Source organism: Montipora foliosa, chromosome 10 (assembly GCF_036669935.1).
Source record: "Montipora foliosa isolate CH-2021 chromosome 10, ASM3666993v2, whole genome shotgun sequence".
Classification (NCBI taxonomy): domain Eukaryota; kingdom Metazoa; phylum Cnidaria; class Anthozoa; order Scleractinia; family Acroporidae; genus Montipora; species Montipora foliosa.
In genome coordinates this window covers 29,993,734-30,012,073 of record NC_090878.1, presented here as the reverse complement: position 1 = coordinate 30,012,073, position 18,340 = coordinate 29,993,734, and the positions used below count along the sequence as shown (strand labels likewise).

The window sequence follows — 18,340 nt, the reverse complement described above, 5'->3', positions numbered from 1 at the left end:
CTTGCATGGCAGGAAAAATAGATTATTTTCCAATGAGAAAAAATGTTCTTTCTGATGCAAAACATTTTCGTTGTTCCTACCATGCAACATGACTGCCGTGCGAAACCTCTATTCGTGACAGTAAAGCCTTGTCGTGCCATGTCAATTATTTTTGAGTTATGCAAAGCTTTGGCTGTTATATTAGAGGTGTTAACAGAATTCACTTTCAAGTTTTGAAACAAAAAGGACAAAGGATTCTGTCCCGTTTCCTAATTGTAATCCTAGAAAATACATAGGATTATGTTCAACTCACGCCAGATCAGGATTCTTTGCGTGCGGTTCCAGTTTTAGCTGAAAGGTTTAGAAGCGTTCCAAGAATAGTTATTAAAAATTTAAAGCGAAACTGTAAAATTTTCTACTGTGTCATATCTGTTCCAAAATAGAAAAAAAAAACATTGTTATGAAAAGGTTTCTCTACACATTGTGTCAAGTAAGGATAAATTTTCAAAAATCATATCCGCTGTGTTAGATTCGAGAACATAAGTCCTCAATTTTTTGAAAGCATTTCTTCAGCAAGCCAGCAAGCTTCGATGTTTGTTACTTGAAAAATTTCTTATTAATATCGTTTTTTGAAAAGGTTTCGAACATTTGAGGTGTGACTAGAATTTCCGTGTGCCTTGAAGCAAAATCTTTAGGCCAATTTTTTTTTTGGAGAAAGTTTTGCAAATTTAATTCATCAGGCTGGTGTTGGTAGGTTTGTCTTCTTTCAATTGGCCTTGGACCTTTGGAAAAATTCCATAAGGTTCTTTTGAATTCACGTCAACAATTGCGGAGATAGGCTGAATCATTGGTTCATTGGCATAGACTCCTGTATCGAAGCGAATGTTTCCCGGCGTTGGCACGAGTACAACTCTAGAGATGTACTCGGCGACCGCACAGTTTCTGGTGCCCAGTAAGCTTTGAAAAATCTATCGGGCCGTGTCTGAAAAATATACATTTGTTAAGGAGATACAGTTTAGCCAAGGTACATGAACTAAGATTTATGAAGGCGGTTTTAAGCAGGATTCTTCGGCTTTATTCTTAGATGGTTGCTTTAGGACTGATAAACAATCCTAAGCACTGTTCCCCAGAGGACATCACTGTTTCAGCGACAAGGAAATTCTGTGGAGTCTTCCAAAAACAGTTTGCTCTTGAATTTTGTATTGGGCTCGGTTGACATGCAGCAGTTCGTTGCTGAATGTTGAGAGGTCACGCATGAAAATGTTTGGATTCTATTCTTCCCGGCAAAACCTCCCACGTTTATTCATGATTTCCTCTTAGGTGGATTAGCGCAGGAAGTAATTAACAATCGCGTGGTTGAATTGAAAGGCGGATATGCTACATGTTTGTTTGTATAGAATTCATGTGCTATAAAACTGACACTCAAAGGAAAGTGCAGGATTCTTCCTCGGCTCTTCGAGAACTCCATCTTCGCCGAATTTGGCTGCAACGGTTAAACTTACAGTGAGCTCGTCATCCATTGCTTTTCTTGAAAGAGAGTTGGACTGATTGCGCACATGATCATTTGAAGTACTTCTGAACAAAGATTTCACAAGAGTATCAGTCACTAGGTATTTATGATTTGTAGCACTTTCTCGAGTTTGTCAACGCCAAATAAGCCTTGAAATCCCCATGCTAAAACATTGAGAGGTAAAACTTGCTCTTCTAAATCCGATCCGCAAAGCATCCACAAAATGTATCCAAAAATTTTCTACCAGCGGCGAAGTATTTGTGGAATGACAATTAATTATTTCATTCCATCGGCCAGAGCAATTAAGTACCTTATTCCCAGTGGCTAACATTCAAAACTCATTGAGAATTAACGGTACGCATTGGCCTAAATCCATACCCTATTTATTAAATTATTATGCGTTGGCAAAAATCCGTACAATCCGTTACATTTCTTAAAGTGACCTACAGCAAGCCGATATAGTTAAATGAACTGAGACCACCAGCGCCCCTTTAAGAGAGAAGTATCAATTTCATATACTCTTCGATGCATTTCACTGAGTCGGCAAATTATTCATAACTGAGTAAAAGCCGGACAGATTTAATGACTCTTCGCTCTTGTTAAATCGATACGAAATTCATCACTACTTCGTCAAAGACCTCGAGGATATTCATCTGATCAATTGAAAACGATACTGAGGGTTTTGGAGCTACCTGTGCGTCTGCTGTCTGCACCGACTGGGTCAGTCTTACGTTTGTACGGTTTTCAAAGCCTTTCGAGTCATTCGCTGCTCTACGAGTCTTCAAAACATCGTAAGTTGAAACTAGGTACATATATTTGCAGTTTCAATGCCAAATCCGGCATTTATTTATTCTATTCCGCGCAAGCCTAAGTCATCCGTTTCTGTAACTTACTTATAATGTTCAACTTGACACGTTCATTTACAATGGCCTATTACAGCAAAGCATTTTAAGGCTTTAAGGCTTTTAAGGATTTTAAGGCTTCCAGCTATTTAAAAATAGCTGGAAAACTCGATCAAATTTAGAGTGCTCAAGTATTTCCATAGCGCATTTTCTATGTGTATGTATTCAAATTCCTGTTTCAACGACGTTGGTTAATGCTCAGGGAAAAGACGTCCCCAAACCATTTGTACATATTTTTTTTTCCTTTTTCGTGTGCATGGTGTGAACTTGATGGAACCTGCATCTGTTCGCTTTATCGTGGAAACCAGAAATTACAACCAATCGTGTCACTTGTATCAAAGATAGCACTTTTTTCTTAGTTATTTTAGTTCTGTGAGTCTCGGTCTGCCAGGGGTTTTGATATCAAGACCTCCCGAGCGATTGTCAACTTGCCAGTCTGCAACATTCTTTATTCATTGGCTGCGCTGCAGTTAATCACGTCATGTACCTCCCACATCGCAGTTTGAAGCGCACTATATTCAACTCTTTTAAATGGTTTGTGATTTTTACCCAAAAACGATGTTCATCGATTTTGTGAAGTTGTTGTAGTAGTTGCCGGAAAGGACTCGGTCTTAGCTAAAATATTGAAACTTCTTCAACATAATGACCTTGTCCGAGTTTGAGGAAAATTCGACTTCGCAGAGATTCAAGGCCCAATGTTAGGGCAGTCTCTTGATCGATGGCCGTTTTCCCGACGGTGAAAAAAAAGACAAATGTATTTTATGATAGAGGAATTAAAACAGTAAAGCAAATTGTACACGTGCCTCTGCGTTGTAAGTTTACAAAAGGAAATTGAAAGCGCAAGACTTCCCCGCACAAAGTTAGATCTCTACACTGCACTTTTAAGACCTGTGAAATGCAGCTAACAAAACTTTTCCGTGAAGAGGCGTTCTCGATTTGGAGTCTTCTTGCAAGATTTTAACGAAAAGGATAAACGTGTATCTATTTAAACCGATAATCATTCGTTATAGACAGTGACTTGGCACTAAAGATGTGGTAAATTGACCTGACCGCAAATCTTTTGGACGAGAAATACTCAGTAGCCACTGAGAGAGCTAGCAGCACGTTTAGCTTTCCAATTTCCGGACTCATTCTGAGCAAAATCCCTTGGGCGTAACTTGAAGAACTATGCAATTCACATCGCCTGAGGACATTACTTCGCGCCACGACTAAGCGTAAGTTGATCAAACGAAACCAGATCTCAGTGATCTACATTCATAAGCTTGTTTGTCCGGTCTTGATGTTCGGACAAATTAATACGGTTCAGCGATGAAGTCGACAATCTGCGAAGAATTCTATGGCCAAATGAGTTGTTAAGCCTTTAATTATTTTCGAACTCTTTTTTTTTTCAAGATGATTTCTCCGAATTTTTATAAGGTGTGGTTTTTCAAACGAAATGACTGGGTTGTGCGTCTTTGTTAGCTTGCATTACTGTTACAACTCACTCGAACATTTTGGAGGAGGCCCGAACTGCACTAGGGGAGGAATTCAATGCGAATCCTTCGGGTCCAAATCCCTCGGGTCGTTCCCCGGTTAGTTCCGACTTCAATTCGACTTCGCATAGATGCCAAGTTGTAGGGAGAGGCTTGCTGGAGATTTAATGGAGCGCCTAATCTGAGCGAGCAACAAAGGCGCAAACTTTTCGAGAGGAGTCCGGGGGATGCCCTCCCCCCCCAGGGAAAATTTTTAAATCTGAGTTCTCCTAGATCACTTTTCCTGCATTCTGAGCTGATTTAATGACACATTTTACCATGTCACTTCGGGCAAACAAACACGACCAGTGAGAAGAAAAGGGCTCTGGGGTCTAGAATTTCTTGATTTCTCGTCAATTTGCCGCTGATTTCTCGTCGATTTCACGATTTCGCAGATCATGAACAGTTTTACGTTTGTGGAACAATAATTTTATATTTGTTAACCCAAGCTCAGCTGGAGATTTTGCTTGCTTGGCTGGCCAGCTGGAGATTGAGTGTGAAAGCTGGAGTCTCCAGCCGAAAGCTGGAGACTTGGCAACTATGCTTCGCTTCGTGAATAGTTTGACTTTTGAACAAGACAACAAGACCTACAGAAACAGACCTTACGAGATTGGAAATTTGGTCATAAAGTGTTACAGTTGCTTTCCAGGGAGTACGGATAGAGTAGTAGTTTCCTTTTGCGAACAACAACTACTTTGAAGCAACCCCAATTTCCCCCCTATATGCCGGTCTAGATTATATGTACACTGCACAATTGAGATTTCGCCTGATAAGAAACTGATATCATACAAGTGGACGATTTTTTAATGCACGTATACGAAAAATATCGACCCACGTTTCCCAGCTGGCACGCTTTCAAAAAGTCACTCAGTCCAAGATCTCCATGCACGTGGCTACACGCTATGCTAAAGAACTTTTGCCGGAAATTGTTCGAAAAATAATCCATAACCATGTGAGATTTATTCGTCATCAGCCATCTTTTGTAGCAATAAACCATCTCCTAAACAGCTCGGATTTCCGATCGCTGACAGCTTGTGTGTTTGTTCGTTAATTAGCTGCTGACAGTGGCTATTGTGTTTGGCGAATTCGTTCACTCAGTGAAAGCGTACGGTTTCTTTGTGGAACTTAATCCTATCAAGGAGCAATGGTGCAAGGGAATCTTTGCCGGCTGACGTCATTGTTTCAATTTTGTTCATTAACATACGAGTTTGCTCACTGAAGGCATCATCATGTGCTATTTGCAAATTGACTTCAAAGGGTTTTTCTTAGTCGATTAATCTCCATTTAAGCCTTAAGTTGGCTCTGATAAAAAGCGAGTTATGAGCCATCAAAAACTGCTCAATTCTTGGGCGTCAAAGACGCTAATCATCCCATAAATTATTTGTTAAATTTCGAAATTTCAAAGCCTCTTTGCTCACAGATTATCGGGTTCAAGTTTTCCGACACAGCTTGTTGTGCAATGCTCTTTCGATGTTCAGTACTTTATTCTCCGCTGACTGGTTCAGAAAACGATAACCTTGTGCTAATGAGCCAGAAAATGTAAACAAAGCTGTTTTCCTTCTCGTTGCGTCGGTCCATTTGAGATAAACTATCAACCAACTTTCGCATGTCGAGGTCTTTACTTGTAAATGTCTTTCATCTGCAACCGAGGCAAGATCATTGTTTCAAAAACCTCCACCACCTCTGTACAAAGAACAGATCACGAGCGTTCAAAGTGACCGCAAGACGCTCCATCCTCCGTCTTGTTTTGGGAAAAAAAAATTGAACGAGTTGCCAGCACTGGACACCTCTCTCGCAGTAAGTTTTGAGCTTTTGCCAATTTAATGACTTCTTAATGACTTCTGCTCATTTTGTGGAATATTGTACTTGTCAAATTATGAACAGAAGCTGCTCACTTATAAAAACCATAAAAGTTTCTGGATTTTGGAAGACTCGTCTTTTCGGTTACGTCAGTATAATGTAAATAATTTATTTAAATCAAAATGAAATCGTAAATGCTTAGAGCATGGAGATCAAGTTCCCAGACATCAAATATATATTAACGGACAGAAGCTGTGTTGGCGAGACAGCACTATAGTAGAAATGACAAACTGAATAACTTTGTCATGTCAAAGACTTCAAGTTAATGCGCAGCCCGGCGAGCCTAAGTGGTCTTCCAATCAAGGTGAAAGAAGTGTAACTTATTACCGATGTTGTCTCGGGGCTGCTCGGAAAAAAATCGGATTGCTCCTTTGTAAGGTGTTGGTTTCGATGAGAGCGCAAATACAGAGTCCTCGGAGAAAAAACCCTGGAAGCAGAGTAGAGAACCAACAAACTCAACTCACATAAATCGAACTCGGGCAACATTGGAAGGCAACTGCTTTCACCATTATACCAACCCTGCTTTACCAGTATTGTGTTATTATATTGTAACAGTTTTGGTTTTGATGTGTGTCCGTAATATAATGAGTGAGCGACTACAGCTTGCTAAAACAGTTACACTTTGAACAGCCAGCGTATACAAGGGTAACAGACTTGCGTAATTGGAACCCAGATGTGAAACTGGTCGCGTTAGATGAGTCAAATATGAGTTCAATCACTTCTCATCTCGTTTTAATGAAGTTTCAGATATTCTTTTGCTGTTATGGGTTCCAAAAAGACTGCCTAAAATTTATTTGTTTTTCAATGAAATGATCCGTAAATAAATTTGATTTCCGTCCAAAACAATGACCATCCTACGTAACATTTTTTGAAACGGTGTTGAAGGATAAAACAAGTATTGGACGCTAGAAATACCAGACTGACATCTAGACAAAACGTCGATGACAAATATTCGTCAGGTTTATCGTTAGTAACGTCACTGCTTGTAAATTTGACGTAAATGCTGTCATCTCCCAATTCACACTTTCATTTACGCACGTTTAAACGGTGTATCGCCTTATGTTTCAATGGAGTGTTACAAATAATTTTTCCATTGCATAGACCTTATTCATAAATGGCGGCCAATTTATAATTCTTTTGTCGAAGTGCAAATTAGCCTACCAAGCCTCGATACCATACAGTGAATTGAAAAGAATTCTTGCTCTAAAATGAGGCTTGGTAGGCTAATTTGCACGTGGACAAAAGAATTATAAATGTGACCGCCATTTATGAATAAGGTCTATTGCCCCATTATTTTTACAATTGGTGACGTCATTGGCTTTGAAATTCATCCAATCACCCGATGACTCGTTCGCGCGCTTTTTCCCGTGCCGGTTGAACGTTTTGGCTTCGCACTGTAATTGGCTTATTGGACTGTCTCTGTGTGCAGTGATTGGCCAAAGTGATTAATTTTCATCCAATCACCCGGTGACTCATTTGCGCGCTTTTTCACTCGCTAGAAATGAAATACAAAATATATAAATGTTCAATGCCGATTTTTTAGTGAGGCAAAAGTTGAAAACAAAGCCATGATTCCCCTACTACAAGCTACTTGCCTTTTATGCAGGGTTATTTCATAATTAACTTGCCGTTATTCTTTTTAAACAGATATACAGTTAAGTCATGGCCCTCGAGTTATTGGCTCTTGCAGTTGTGGTAATATCCGTGGTCCTGCTGTACACCGTTCTCTCACACGTGACCGAAAACCCAAAGCTTCCGCCCGGTCCCATGCCTCTGCCTGTCATTGGAAACATGCTTCAAATGGGAATGAGCCCGCACCACGGCCTTACAAATCTCGCGAAGAAGTACGGGAAGATCTTCCGACTTTCAGTCGGAATCCATCGGATCGTGGTCGTGAACAATATCGATCTCGCTCGAGAAGCGCTTGTAAAGAAGTCGACTGACTTTGCAGGACGACCTCGGCTATACACAGCTGATCTGATTTCCAGAGGAGGCAAAGATATCGCGTTCAGTGATTTCAGTCCGACTTGGAAGTTGCAGAGAAAAATAGCGCATTCTGCTCTCAAAATGTTTGGTCAAGGGATAAAGCCAATAGAGAGTAAAGTTTGCGAGGAAATTGACGAACTTATAGCACGTTTTGAAGCAGTAGAGGGACGGGCGCATGACCCGCAGGATAACATTGTCCTGGCCGTAATCAACATTATCTGTGCGTTCGTTTTTGGCTCGCGTTACGACTTGGAAAATCCCGACTTCCACACAATCTTGAATTATAACCAACAGTTTGTGCAGGGTTTTAGAGCTGGGAATTTGGTGGATTACTTCCCGTGGCTTCGGCACTTCCCTAGCAAAGGCTTAAGTCTCATCAAACAGGCTGTAAAAGATCGCGACACCATTCTGCAAAAGAAATTCGACGAACATAAGAATACCTACCAGGAAAGCGTGACGCGTGACCTCACGGATGCCTTGATAAAAGCCATGAGAGAGTCACAGGCCGAGAATCCAGGCAAATTACTCCCGCTGTCTGAAGATCACGTGGTTTTGACCATGAATGACATTTTCAGCGCTGGCCTGGAAACCACATCGACATGTGTCCTCTGGGCACTTGCTTACTTAGTTCGCAATCCCAGGGTGCAACAACGCATTCACCAAGAGCTTGATGACGTCATAGGACGAGAGCGACAGCCCGAGCTCGCTGACAAACCTAACTTGCCATATTTGGACGCAACCATTTTGGAAGTTTTGAGATACAGCTCGCTAGTTCCTTTGTTATTCCCACATTCCACAACGGTAGACACCTCTTTGAACGGATATGAGATTCCTAAAGACACCATTGTGCTGTTTAACGTCTGGGCTATGCACCACGACGAAAATGAATGGGACAGACCATTTGAATTCGATCCCTCTCGCTTTCTTGATGCGGAAGGGAAAGTCATCTGCCCTGGCACGCTAAGTTATCTTCCTTTTGGAGCCGGCAGGCGGGTCTGTCTCGCAGAATCTCTTGGCAAAATCCAGCTTTTCCTCTTTATCTCTCGTTTGCTACACAAGTTTCACTTTAGTGTACCGAACAATGTTGAGGCGCCGGAGTTGGAAGGAATCTTTGGAGCTAGTCTGTGTCCTAAACCGTATAGCTTGTGCATAGAGAGGCGTTACTAAGAACACTGAAGATTGGAAAACACGGTACGCCACATTCAATATGATGTGATACACCGGAATCGTCAGAATGCAGCAATTTGCGTTAAAGAACGAGTCCGAGCAGACACTGTGCGATGAGCTCCTCTCACTACGAGATAAAAAGAGCAACTGAGAACCTTCGGATGGCCCTTAAGAGGCTTGAAAGGTACACTGTTACATCAGAGACGAGTTAATTGTTCTTTGAGACAAACTATACCAACCGTTAGAATTGAGTATCAATAAGAGGGTCCAATTTTAAACCAATTACATTCTTAGAGCAATAATCCCTCGCTCCTTTTTTATCCTGCCATAATGAGGCTTCAAGCGGGACAAAGAATGAGTAACAAGCGATTGTTTGGGACACACAAGGTGAATGAAGCTCGATTTCCGCCGCTCTCTCGAGTCTGAGGGGCCCGTTTCTCGAAAGTTCCGAAACTTTACGGGCCATTTTCGGGTCCGTTCTTGAGATACAAAGGAAATTGTGACACAGGATTTAAGTCTTCAAACTTCACAGTTATTTTTCTTTTTGTTACCTTGAAAACACGTTAAAAGATCGTTTTTCCAAAATATAAGCGGTTAGCAGTTTCACAAATGGCTTTTCGAGCCCGAAAAGTTTTCGGGACTTTCGAGAAACGGGCCCCTGGTCTTATTTACTCGTGGAGGAGCGGTTGCCTCCTTTCCTGGTAATCGAGCCTACGTAGAAGTGAATAGGCCATTTCCGAGTTCATGTCTGCCTCCTCTTCAAAGCGAGTCTAAGTGCGAAGTTTTTCTTATGAAAATTAGTTTTCATTCATACGTAAAGTAGAACTAATTACCATCACAAAAACTTCGCACTTAGACTCGCTTTGAAGAAATAGCAGACATTAACTCGGAAATGGCCTATTCTTGGGTTTCACTCACGTGATCAACAGCCATGTTTTTCAACGTAAACAAAAGAAGACGTTATCATAATAACAGCTTTCAATTCCCGAAGGATTGGATCGGGACACCAACATGGCGACCGTGACGTCATGTGAAATCCAAGAATTCGATGGTTGGTTTAAGCGAGTGACCTAGGGCGAGTCCATACTGGTGTCCAAGTGGACCATACACGCGCCACTGAGACTTATTTGAAGGTTTATCTCTTTTTGAGCTGCTCAGGTACGCATTCGAGGAGGGATAAAACTATACCGGCTTCTCTGAAGATACCTCGTTTCTAAGGTTACAAAGTAAGGTACCTGAACTAGAATAAACCGCGTTCACATTCAAAGCAGATCTGGGACATACTTTAAGCCTTGTTATACGTCCCTAGAATGAACTCGCCTTATAACATTCCATATATCTTTATTTACTTTGGAGTTGTGAAGCATTTACTCATGTAACCGGGGTCTTTGGGCAGACGACCAAACCTTATCCTATCCCCTGCTGGCTCTAATAGTTACAGCGACGTCTTCTTATAAAAGTTGCACGCTAGTATAGACCAGCATAAGTGTTTCACTTATCGGGGAAACTTAAAATCAAACAAAATCAATTCTGAGAACGATTAATTCAAAGGTTGGTCTTAAATTAGAGAAGAAAGCCTGAGTACCTGGAGAAAAGCCAACAAACTCAACATACATATTGCACCTAGTCCGGGAAACGATTTTATTGGTGGAAGGCGAGTGGTCCGTACTGCGCAAACGCCGCTCCTCGCCCAGAACGAGTAAAACGCGAGCCCTTACAAGGCTCTTACGATGTATGTGGTATACCCTCCTCACTTAGGGATACAGAGAAGTATTACCCTTTTGTATTTGTCCATCCAGGTACAAGGCGTTCTGCTTGGTTATTTTACACAACATGAAACTTGTACCGCCATATAGAGAGAGAACACTAAATTTTATTTATCTTAAGCATCGGGCGTTCAAGGTTGGGGAGGTAGATAAAAAGGGGGATAGAAGGATTGGCCGTATATTTCCCGTCTCCTCACCTGAAGATGTTCAACAGAAGTTGTCTGTTCCTGTATATGAATTCCAAATGACAACACAGTAATAAAAAATAATAACTCTATTGAAGTCAGTGTCAATGGATTTAGCATTAAAACACTTCTGAATTGGGAATAGTAATGAATATAACTCATATCAAATATTGGTTTCTGTGGGGTGAGGAAAACCGGAGTTTCCGTGGAAAAACCTCTCAGAGCAGAGTAGAGAACCAACAAACTCAACCCACATATGACGCCGAGTCTGGGAATCGAATCCGGGCCACATTGCTGAGAGGCGAGTGCTCTCACCACTGCGCCATCTCTGCTCTCAAGTTGTTTTGCACATGAACAAAACATGTGTAAATAGAAATCTCGCCGCCAAAATGTTGTTTAACGGCTTTAATGGCCAAGCCCCCGGCCAATTTACTATTGTTATTGCGCATACGTTTTGCGCATCTCGAGATACTCGGATTTCCTATCGGCGGTGCTTATTAATACAGGGATATTTTTGCGCGGTTCAAAACTATGCGGAGAAAGCAGAACTTGGCAAGTGCTCTTGGTATCCAAAAAGAAAATTGGGGGTTAGGGTTAGCTTGAATTTGGAAAAGAACGCCATACATTGCTTTGTATTTTAAAACTTTTTGGATTTCAATGACACTTGTTAAGATCTGCTTTTCCCGCACAGTCAGTAAACCGCGCAAAAATACCTTTGAATTAGTAGGCACCGTCCTTAATTAAAAATCGCGCCATCATAAGCTCGTCTCCTGGACGGAGCACAAGGATTCTCGAGTATGTGGTCCAGTTCACTTCTGAACATTTACCAAAGCCATCAAAAAAATGTGTGCCATTGAATTTGGAGACGTTTTATTTTTTTTAATGATGAGCCATTTTTACCCCGCTTTTGTGCAAAGCGCTGCTCAACAGTGATTTCACGTTTTCGTGTAATCCGCAACTATACATGAGCTACGACACCTGAAGCTGCTCGTCTAAGACGATTTCAGAACATTTTGTTTCGGCGAAAAAAACAAAGCCGATGAATTTGAGTGAAGCAGCATTTGTCTGTCTGTGATAAACGGCGGCGCTGAATATTCATGAAGATTCATTTAAAGCAAAGATGGTGTTCACAGAAAAAATAGCGTGCGCAAATGGAAGAGATGAGATGATTCGAGAGGAAAACCTCTCGGATTAGAGAAGAGGACCAATAAAGTCGACACTCAAGTGACGTTGAGTCCAGGAAGGCGAGAACTCGTAGGACTGCGCAAACCCTGCTCCGTCTCCATCTTGGTGCAAACATAGTTACGAAAACCCCTTGGGAGCCTTTGAATCGGCAACATGTTATTTGCAAAATACAAAGAATCCAAAAGGTTCCAAGATATCCTATGATTCTATGAGAGCAAAGAGAAATTACTAGAGGGCCGAGGTTCGAGAATAATAAACAGATACATTGTCAAGTAAAGCTATGATCCTCGCAGTTTATATGGACGCAACTTTAGCAATTGCGTAAAATAAGCCCAGTCGAAGTCCTGAATTTTTCAGGCTTCTTTACGCAATTGTTAAAGTTGCTTCCATAACTGCGAAGATCATAGCTTTATTTGATTTCATATCCGCAGTTCAGTATATGATCCATTTATATATCATTTCGTTCATTAAATACATTGTAAGGAAAACTTAAGAGAACTTCAAGCTTCAAAAGCTCTTTCTTACGGAAATGTCCGTCACATCCAGCCTCGTTGCTATACTTTGGCCAGGTTACTAAATACACTCGTGTTAAGGGGCCTGTCGGACCAAACTGTTATATTTGGTTCATAGGTTACTCGATGACTTAATAATGCATTTTAGACGAGGACAGGAACAATATATGTTTCAACCGTTATCATTTTTTTAAAAAGTGCGTCTAAATTATTTTACATGCTCTCTGGCTTTTCTGTAACACAAAACGTTGACAGAATCTCATCATCGTCATAAGATCACTCGATAGCCCTCGGGATCAATCCCGCTGGATTTCTCCAGATCCCTCAGTGACTTGTTCAGCTCATCTTTGCCGGGAATTTGATTTTGTTCTTTCTTTACCTGGGAGATTAAATCTGAAAATATAAAGCGACACGTCTGTAATGCAATCTAGACCTTTCCAGATTACCTAAGTAAAGTGTTTTAAAACAGTTTTCGAAAACGGCGCAGAAACGAGAACTCCCCGCTAAGAGATTTATTATCCATTTTGCATAATGTCGACTCATCGGGTTCAAGTGTGACAGATGCTTGTTTCCATGACAACGAACTACACAATACAACGAATCACTGTTCCATAATCACGAAAAAGCTATGTTAACAGCCCGTAGCTTTGCTCATAAAATTCTTGCGAAGCAACGTTTATTCGACCCATTTAAAAATATATGTCAGAAAGCGAACAAGATGCACTCCCTGGGCAGCCCTTATCTGGGTGAAATAAATTTTCATAACTTATAAGTCTGGTTGAAACCAGACCACGTGAGAACATTGCTCGTAAGTTATTTATCTGGATCGTCGGATGGCTCTCAGAGGGCACTTTACTTAGGTGATAATTTTCTGAGATATTGTAAAGAAAATGATCACGAATGCAATTTAAAGACTAAAAAACATAGAACAAACCCATTTACTCAGTAAGTGCCAAAGGCACCCAACGAGCAAATTAAGCAAAAAGCCTTTGAGAGATATTTCCAGGCTCCTTGTAATGTATAAAGACTGTGTAAAGAGATGTTTTTATCACCAAGAAGAATTTTATCTGTTTGGATATCTTAGCGGAAAATTGAAGTGTCCGAAAATTTAGGGGCCATGATATCTTCATTTCAGAAATTGCTAGCTGAACTTTACCTCCTAAGAACTTCCCAGTGAACCATTTGCGCATCGGAAACTGCCAGGCGATCTTTTGAAGTGTCAAAAATTGCAAAAATATCCCTTCCGAAAACGTAAGGGACTTACTTTTCCCTGGTTGCGAATCTTTTAGGTGATGTTTAAGTAAGGAAATTTAAAGCTGTTTGGCAACATGGAACCGAAATTCGTAGAACAGTTAGACTCTCCCAAACAAGTATTTCACCGAAGATTATCGTTGGGTGCCCCTGAAGTGTTTGAACAACTTTCGGTAAGGTTTCGGACATTTCCGTCTTTGCATCGGAAAAACGTCGAAGGATATCGGAGATTGAGAAACCTACCATCCGAAGTGCTATCTGAATTCACGTAGTCTTCAAGTCTTCCCCAGTCTTCGACAAACCTCTTAACGACGAAGTATTGATTAAGTGGATTTGCCAAATATTCCCCAATCTCTGAAGCAGACATTTTCCTCAAAGCAGAGGTTCTTTGAAGGACCTTCTCTAGTTCTCTCAAATATTCTTCTCTCCTGGAAATGAAAGTATCCAAGACAGGAAGAAGACCTTCTTCAATTCTGTAGAGTGCTGACACATCTGGCACATGAGAAGAACTGAATTCGTGTGCGCCTACGTGGACAAACACAAAGATTAAACAAAAGCTAATAAAATACTTCATTTTTCTTCAAATCCACTCAGGCTAACAAATTTGAACTGCACATGCGGGTGGGATTTTAAGACAATTGAAGAATTAAAAATTCATGACACGTTGCTTAGGTTTTTTGTTTCGTTGCTTGTACAGGAGGAATATGACCTGCCGGGGAAGGGTGAAAATCGGAAAAAGGAGCCGAGTCATGTGACGAGTTAAGCTGATTGGCTCTTTTGTCAATTTCTGCTATATTGCCATTCAACCAATCAAGTTTATTCACGCGTCATCTCTTATTGGCGTACTCGCAGCGGTCGAGATTCATCGGCACAGTTCATTTTTGCTCATAGTGATTGTTCAATAAATCTTTTCGTACACCGTAAACACATAAAGCTTTTTTTTTTTTAAGTTGTTGTTCAAATCTCCGGTGATGCATGAAGACTCTTCGCTCTCAAAAATGATGCACAGCAAAGCAAGTAACGTTTTGCATATTTTCTATCTGTTCAATGATGCACAATGGGCTCAACAGTCTCTGATTGGCACGATTGTCGCACCATCAAAAAACCCGAATTTAAGGCAAACGATTTCAGCATCATCGGCTTCAAATTAACAAATTGATGTCAGTTTTTCATGCGTCTGTCCTGTTATTACTGGGTTGCCTATGGGCAAACCCAGTCGAGGTCTGCGTTTAGTTTGTTTGTTTTCTTTTTTTTCTTTTTTTTTTTTTTTTTTTTTCCGTGTCGGTAAAAGTCGTGCCTGTCACTCCCCTGGTAAGTGGTGTCTTTGTGTATAGAGCCTTCTGCGAGTATTTTCTTAGGATCGAGAGGGTAGTGGAACTGCGTAGATTTCTCTGGTGGACACAGTAGAATCATTAACTTAGCCTGCAATGGCGTCGAAAGTCATGCAACGCGAATGGCGTTTTAGTGGATCCTTAAACAAAATATACCCTTATGGAGCTCAATAATGGAAAGTCAGTTGGATAAACTAGGCATGAATCTCAAAAGCGACGAGTACTGGACTTCGACAACAATCTATCGCCCGTCGAGACGAAATCAAAGTGAGCAGTATTTACCTGAAGTACATGGTAATTTGACACAATTGAGTTTCTTGTCTTCACGCACGCAATGAAATAGGAAGAGGTTTTCGCCTCTAAGAGCAAATATGTTGTTTGTTTCAATAAAATTTTCGCTGGAAAAGGATTCTGTGGTATTTTCTGCCTTTGTAAATTATAAATATCATGTTGTGTATTGAATTTTTGAGCTTAAGGTTGAAATGTGATATGGGAGAAGTTTTTTAGTATTGCTCTGTAAGCAGGAAGGGTTCACAGGCCTGTTGGAAGCGTGCTTGAGTTTCAACAAAATGAGCCCCAAAATCAGTGAAAACTTGTGACGCAGATGAATAATAAAGTAGCTGCTATTTCCAAAATGATGGAATTACCTGGTGATAAATAACGTCGTACGCGTCTTGGAGAGTAAATTTTGACTTTGCATAAACAAGAGTTGGGCAATTGTGATCTTTGTTTTGACTTCGCTCATTTCATTGTCAAACTTTATAACACTTGACAGAAAAAGAAACTTACAAAAACCCGGTATCTTACCATCATTTGACACAGATGCTTCACTGTTTGGCGAGTAAACATGCCGCGGTAACTTAATCACGGCGCCCGCTGAATTCCGGCCATGTCACTTTCGATTTTGCAATTTACTTGAACGTAGCAAAAATCTCCTAAAATGTTTGTCGCTGATCGTAACTTTTTATATTCTATATTCACGTTTCAAAATTAATGTTCTTTTCATGTCGTAAATATTTTATTTTCGATCGACCGTCCGGGAAACTTCCTTCTGCTCTTTCTGAAAACTGTGTGTCAATAGTTATTTGCTTTTTCATCAATATTTGTTTTGCATAAAGCAAGCTAACAGAATCTGTACCTTGCTGAGGTCGCATTTGTTAGCGTTAATAGTATTTTCGGTCAGATGTTTCTGTTTTTTATGAGGGGTTTATTGTTTTGGTCTCCCATCCTAACACTAACCCCGCGAAACAGGGTTTGACTTCAGTGAAGTTTAGTATTACAAAGCTGTCAGATGCTCAGAGGGCACATTTGTGGTGATAAGAAGTTGTGAGGGAACTTGAAAATTATCAACATGTCAGCCCAGAAGCCAATGTTTCTCGCTTCTCTTTTATTTGTTATTCTTCAGAGACTGGAATGCTGTATTTCAATACCACACAATTCAGTGCCTTCTGATTTTCTGTAGCACGTACCACAGGCAACCCAGTGTATGCTTCACAGAAGCATCTCGTTGATCATGAATTTCGTCATAACATTGTCAAAGTATCTGTGGATCCACGAGGTGACAGCCGAGTGGATCCGCAGACTACTTTGACAGTGTTATGACGAAATTCATGATCAATAACAGGACAGACGCATGAAAAACTGACATCAATTTGTTTTTTACAATATCAAAAAGGCCGAGGGGTCAAAACACGAGAAGAAAGCGAGACAAAAATGTAAGAAACTTCAATCTGACGCGAGCAATATCGCGTCATTATCGCATAAATCATAAATTTATGTGTCTGTCCGCTTATTGACAATAATAATTAGCCAATAGGCGCGCGAGAATTTTTGCAGTCATTGTATTTGGTTGAACAACGATGTTGAAATCGTTTGTCCCCCGTTTCAATCGGCGCCCCATACGTTTCAACGTGGCTGAAACATGTTGAATCGATGTTGATGATGTGTTGAAACCGTTTGCATGCCTACCTCAGAAGTCAACATCGTTCAACAAAATCGAAGGGATGTTAAAGCAAGTGTTGGAGTCGTTCGCCTGGGCCTTAAGTTCGGAACTAAAGCACTAGCTGCAACTGGGCACAACAGATCGCATCCTTACGATATGCAACCCTTAAATTGAACATAAAAAGACCGCCCCCCTACAGACATAGCAGTAGGAAACCTCAAATGATTCAAAAGAAACGCCAAACGTACACACACCCTTTCAGATCGCGACTACCAACTGAGCTATCAAGCTAACTAAGAGCTGGTCCCGTTGTGAGTTCGTAATATACCCGTAGATGGTGAAGAAACAAGCGAATAGACGAAAGATCATATATTTGAACTGCAGAACTGTACCTATCTCAAGCAGAAAGCCTGCGACGATGAAATATGACAAAGAATGAACAATAAACGAAACGCTTGTCATGGAGCTTCTTGCGCTTTCCCGAGCGCCTCCAAAACAGTTATGGGCTGAACTGTTAAAGAAAGAACGAAGCTAGAGGTAGGGATGTTTCAACCTTTTTGTTTTAACCATATCACAACTGATTTATCGTTTGTTTAAGGTACAGTAATACGAGCAACAAAAACGTCCAACTTGTCTCGCAGCATTGCTGCGAAACTAGTCGAAAAGCGATGTTGCATGTTTTACATCCCACACACAACCTGTGTCGCAACAAAAATTGTGTTGCAAGTTGCTGCAGCGTGTTGCAAAAAGTAGAACAGACCTCTACTTTGTGAAACACGCTGTAGCAACTTGCAACACTTCAGTTAATCGTTGCGAGACAGGTTGTGCGTGGGTCGTAAAACGCGCAACATTGTTTAGACTAGTTTCGCAGCAATGTTGCGAGACAAGTTGGACGTTTTTGTTGCTCGTATAACCGGCCGTACCTTTATAGAGTAGTGAGTATACAAATAGTGGCAACGAACTACTAACTGATCCTTTTGAATGTAAAACATATATATGCCGTGAGTGGGAATCGAACCCGCGTTCCCCTGGTTACTAGTCGGGTGTACCAACCACTGCACCATCACGACAACCCTGCTGGCAACAGAGCAATCCGTAAAGTTGTAATTAACAATCAGGATCAGTTAGTAGTTCGCTGTCGCTATTTGTATACTCACTACTTAACATTTGTATAGCGAAGCGTTGTGTATCCTTCGGATCCTACTAGCTAGTGACTACATGGTCGGATTTCAAGCCTCCTTGATTCAAAAATA

General features: G+C 40.9%; 2 protein-coding genes across 10 annotated transcripts in view; one reads left to right on the top strand and one right to left on the bottom strand.

The window, feature by feature from the left end:
- Positions 1 to 10,963, top strand: part of LOC137973445 (steroid 17-alpha-hydroxylase/17,20 lyase-like) — a 43,553-nt gene extending 32,590 nt beyond the window's left edge. For 7 of the 9 annotated variants that reach the window (XM_068820262.1, XM_068820263.1, XM_068820267.1 and 4 more), the window contains one exon: positions 7,410 to 10,963. In XM_068820262.1, the coding sequence (XP_068676363.1) occupies positions 7,425 to 8,915 (1,491 nt within the window). In that variant the 5' untranslated portion in view covers positions 7,410 to 7,424 and the 3' untranslated portion in view covers positions 8,916 to 10,963. Of the gene's footprint in view, positions 1 to 933; positions 1,590 to 2,045; positions 2,281 to 7,409 lie in introns of those variants that run through there. The other 2 variants (XM_068820270.1, XM_068820269.1) reach the window with 2 other exon arrangements.
- Positions 10,964 to 11,671: 708 nt separating this feature from the next.
- LOC137973450 (prolyl 4-hydroxylase subunit alpha-2-like) lies at positions 11,672 to 14,423 on the bottom strand. The gene is made up of 2 exons (XM_068820275.1): positions 14,058 to 14,423; positions 11,672 to 12,956 (listed from the first exon to the last, which is right to left on the bottom strand). Exons 1-2 carry the CDS (start codon positions 14,386 to 14,388, stop codon positions 12,832 to 12,834), a joined length of 456 nt encoding a protein of 151 aa, XP_068676376.1. The 5' UTR covers positions 14,389 to 14,423; the 3' UTR covers positions 11,672 to 12,831.
- Positions 14,424 to 18,340: the final 3,917 nt, after the last annotated feature.

Excerpts from the sequence above, each read along its gene's own strand:
- LOC137973450 (XM_068820275.1), bottom strand. The coding sequence starts at position 14,388 with ATGAAGTATTTTATTAGCTTTTGTTTAATCTTTGTGTTTGTCCACGTA. Across the intron at positions 12,957-14,057 it reads TTCAGATAGCACTTCGGATG|ATTTAATCTCCCAGGTAAAG; the intron begins GTAGGTTTCTCA and ends TTATATTTTCAG.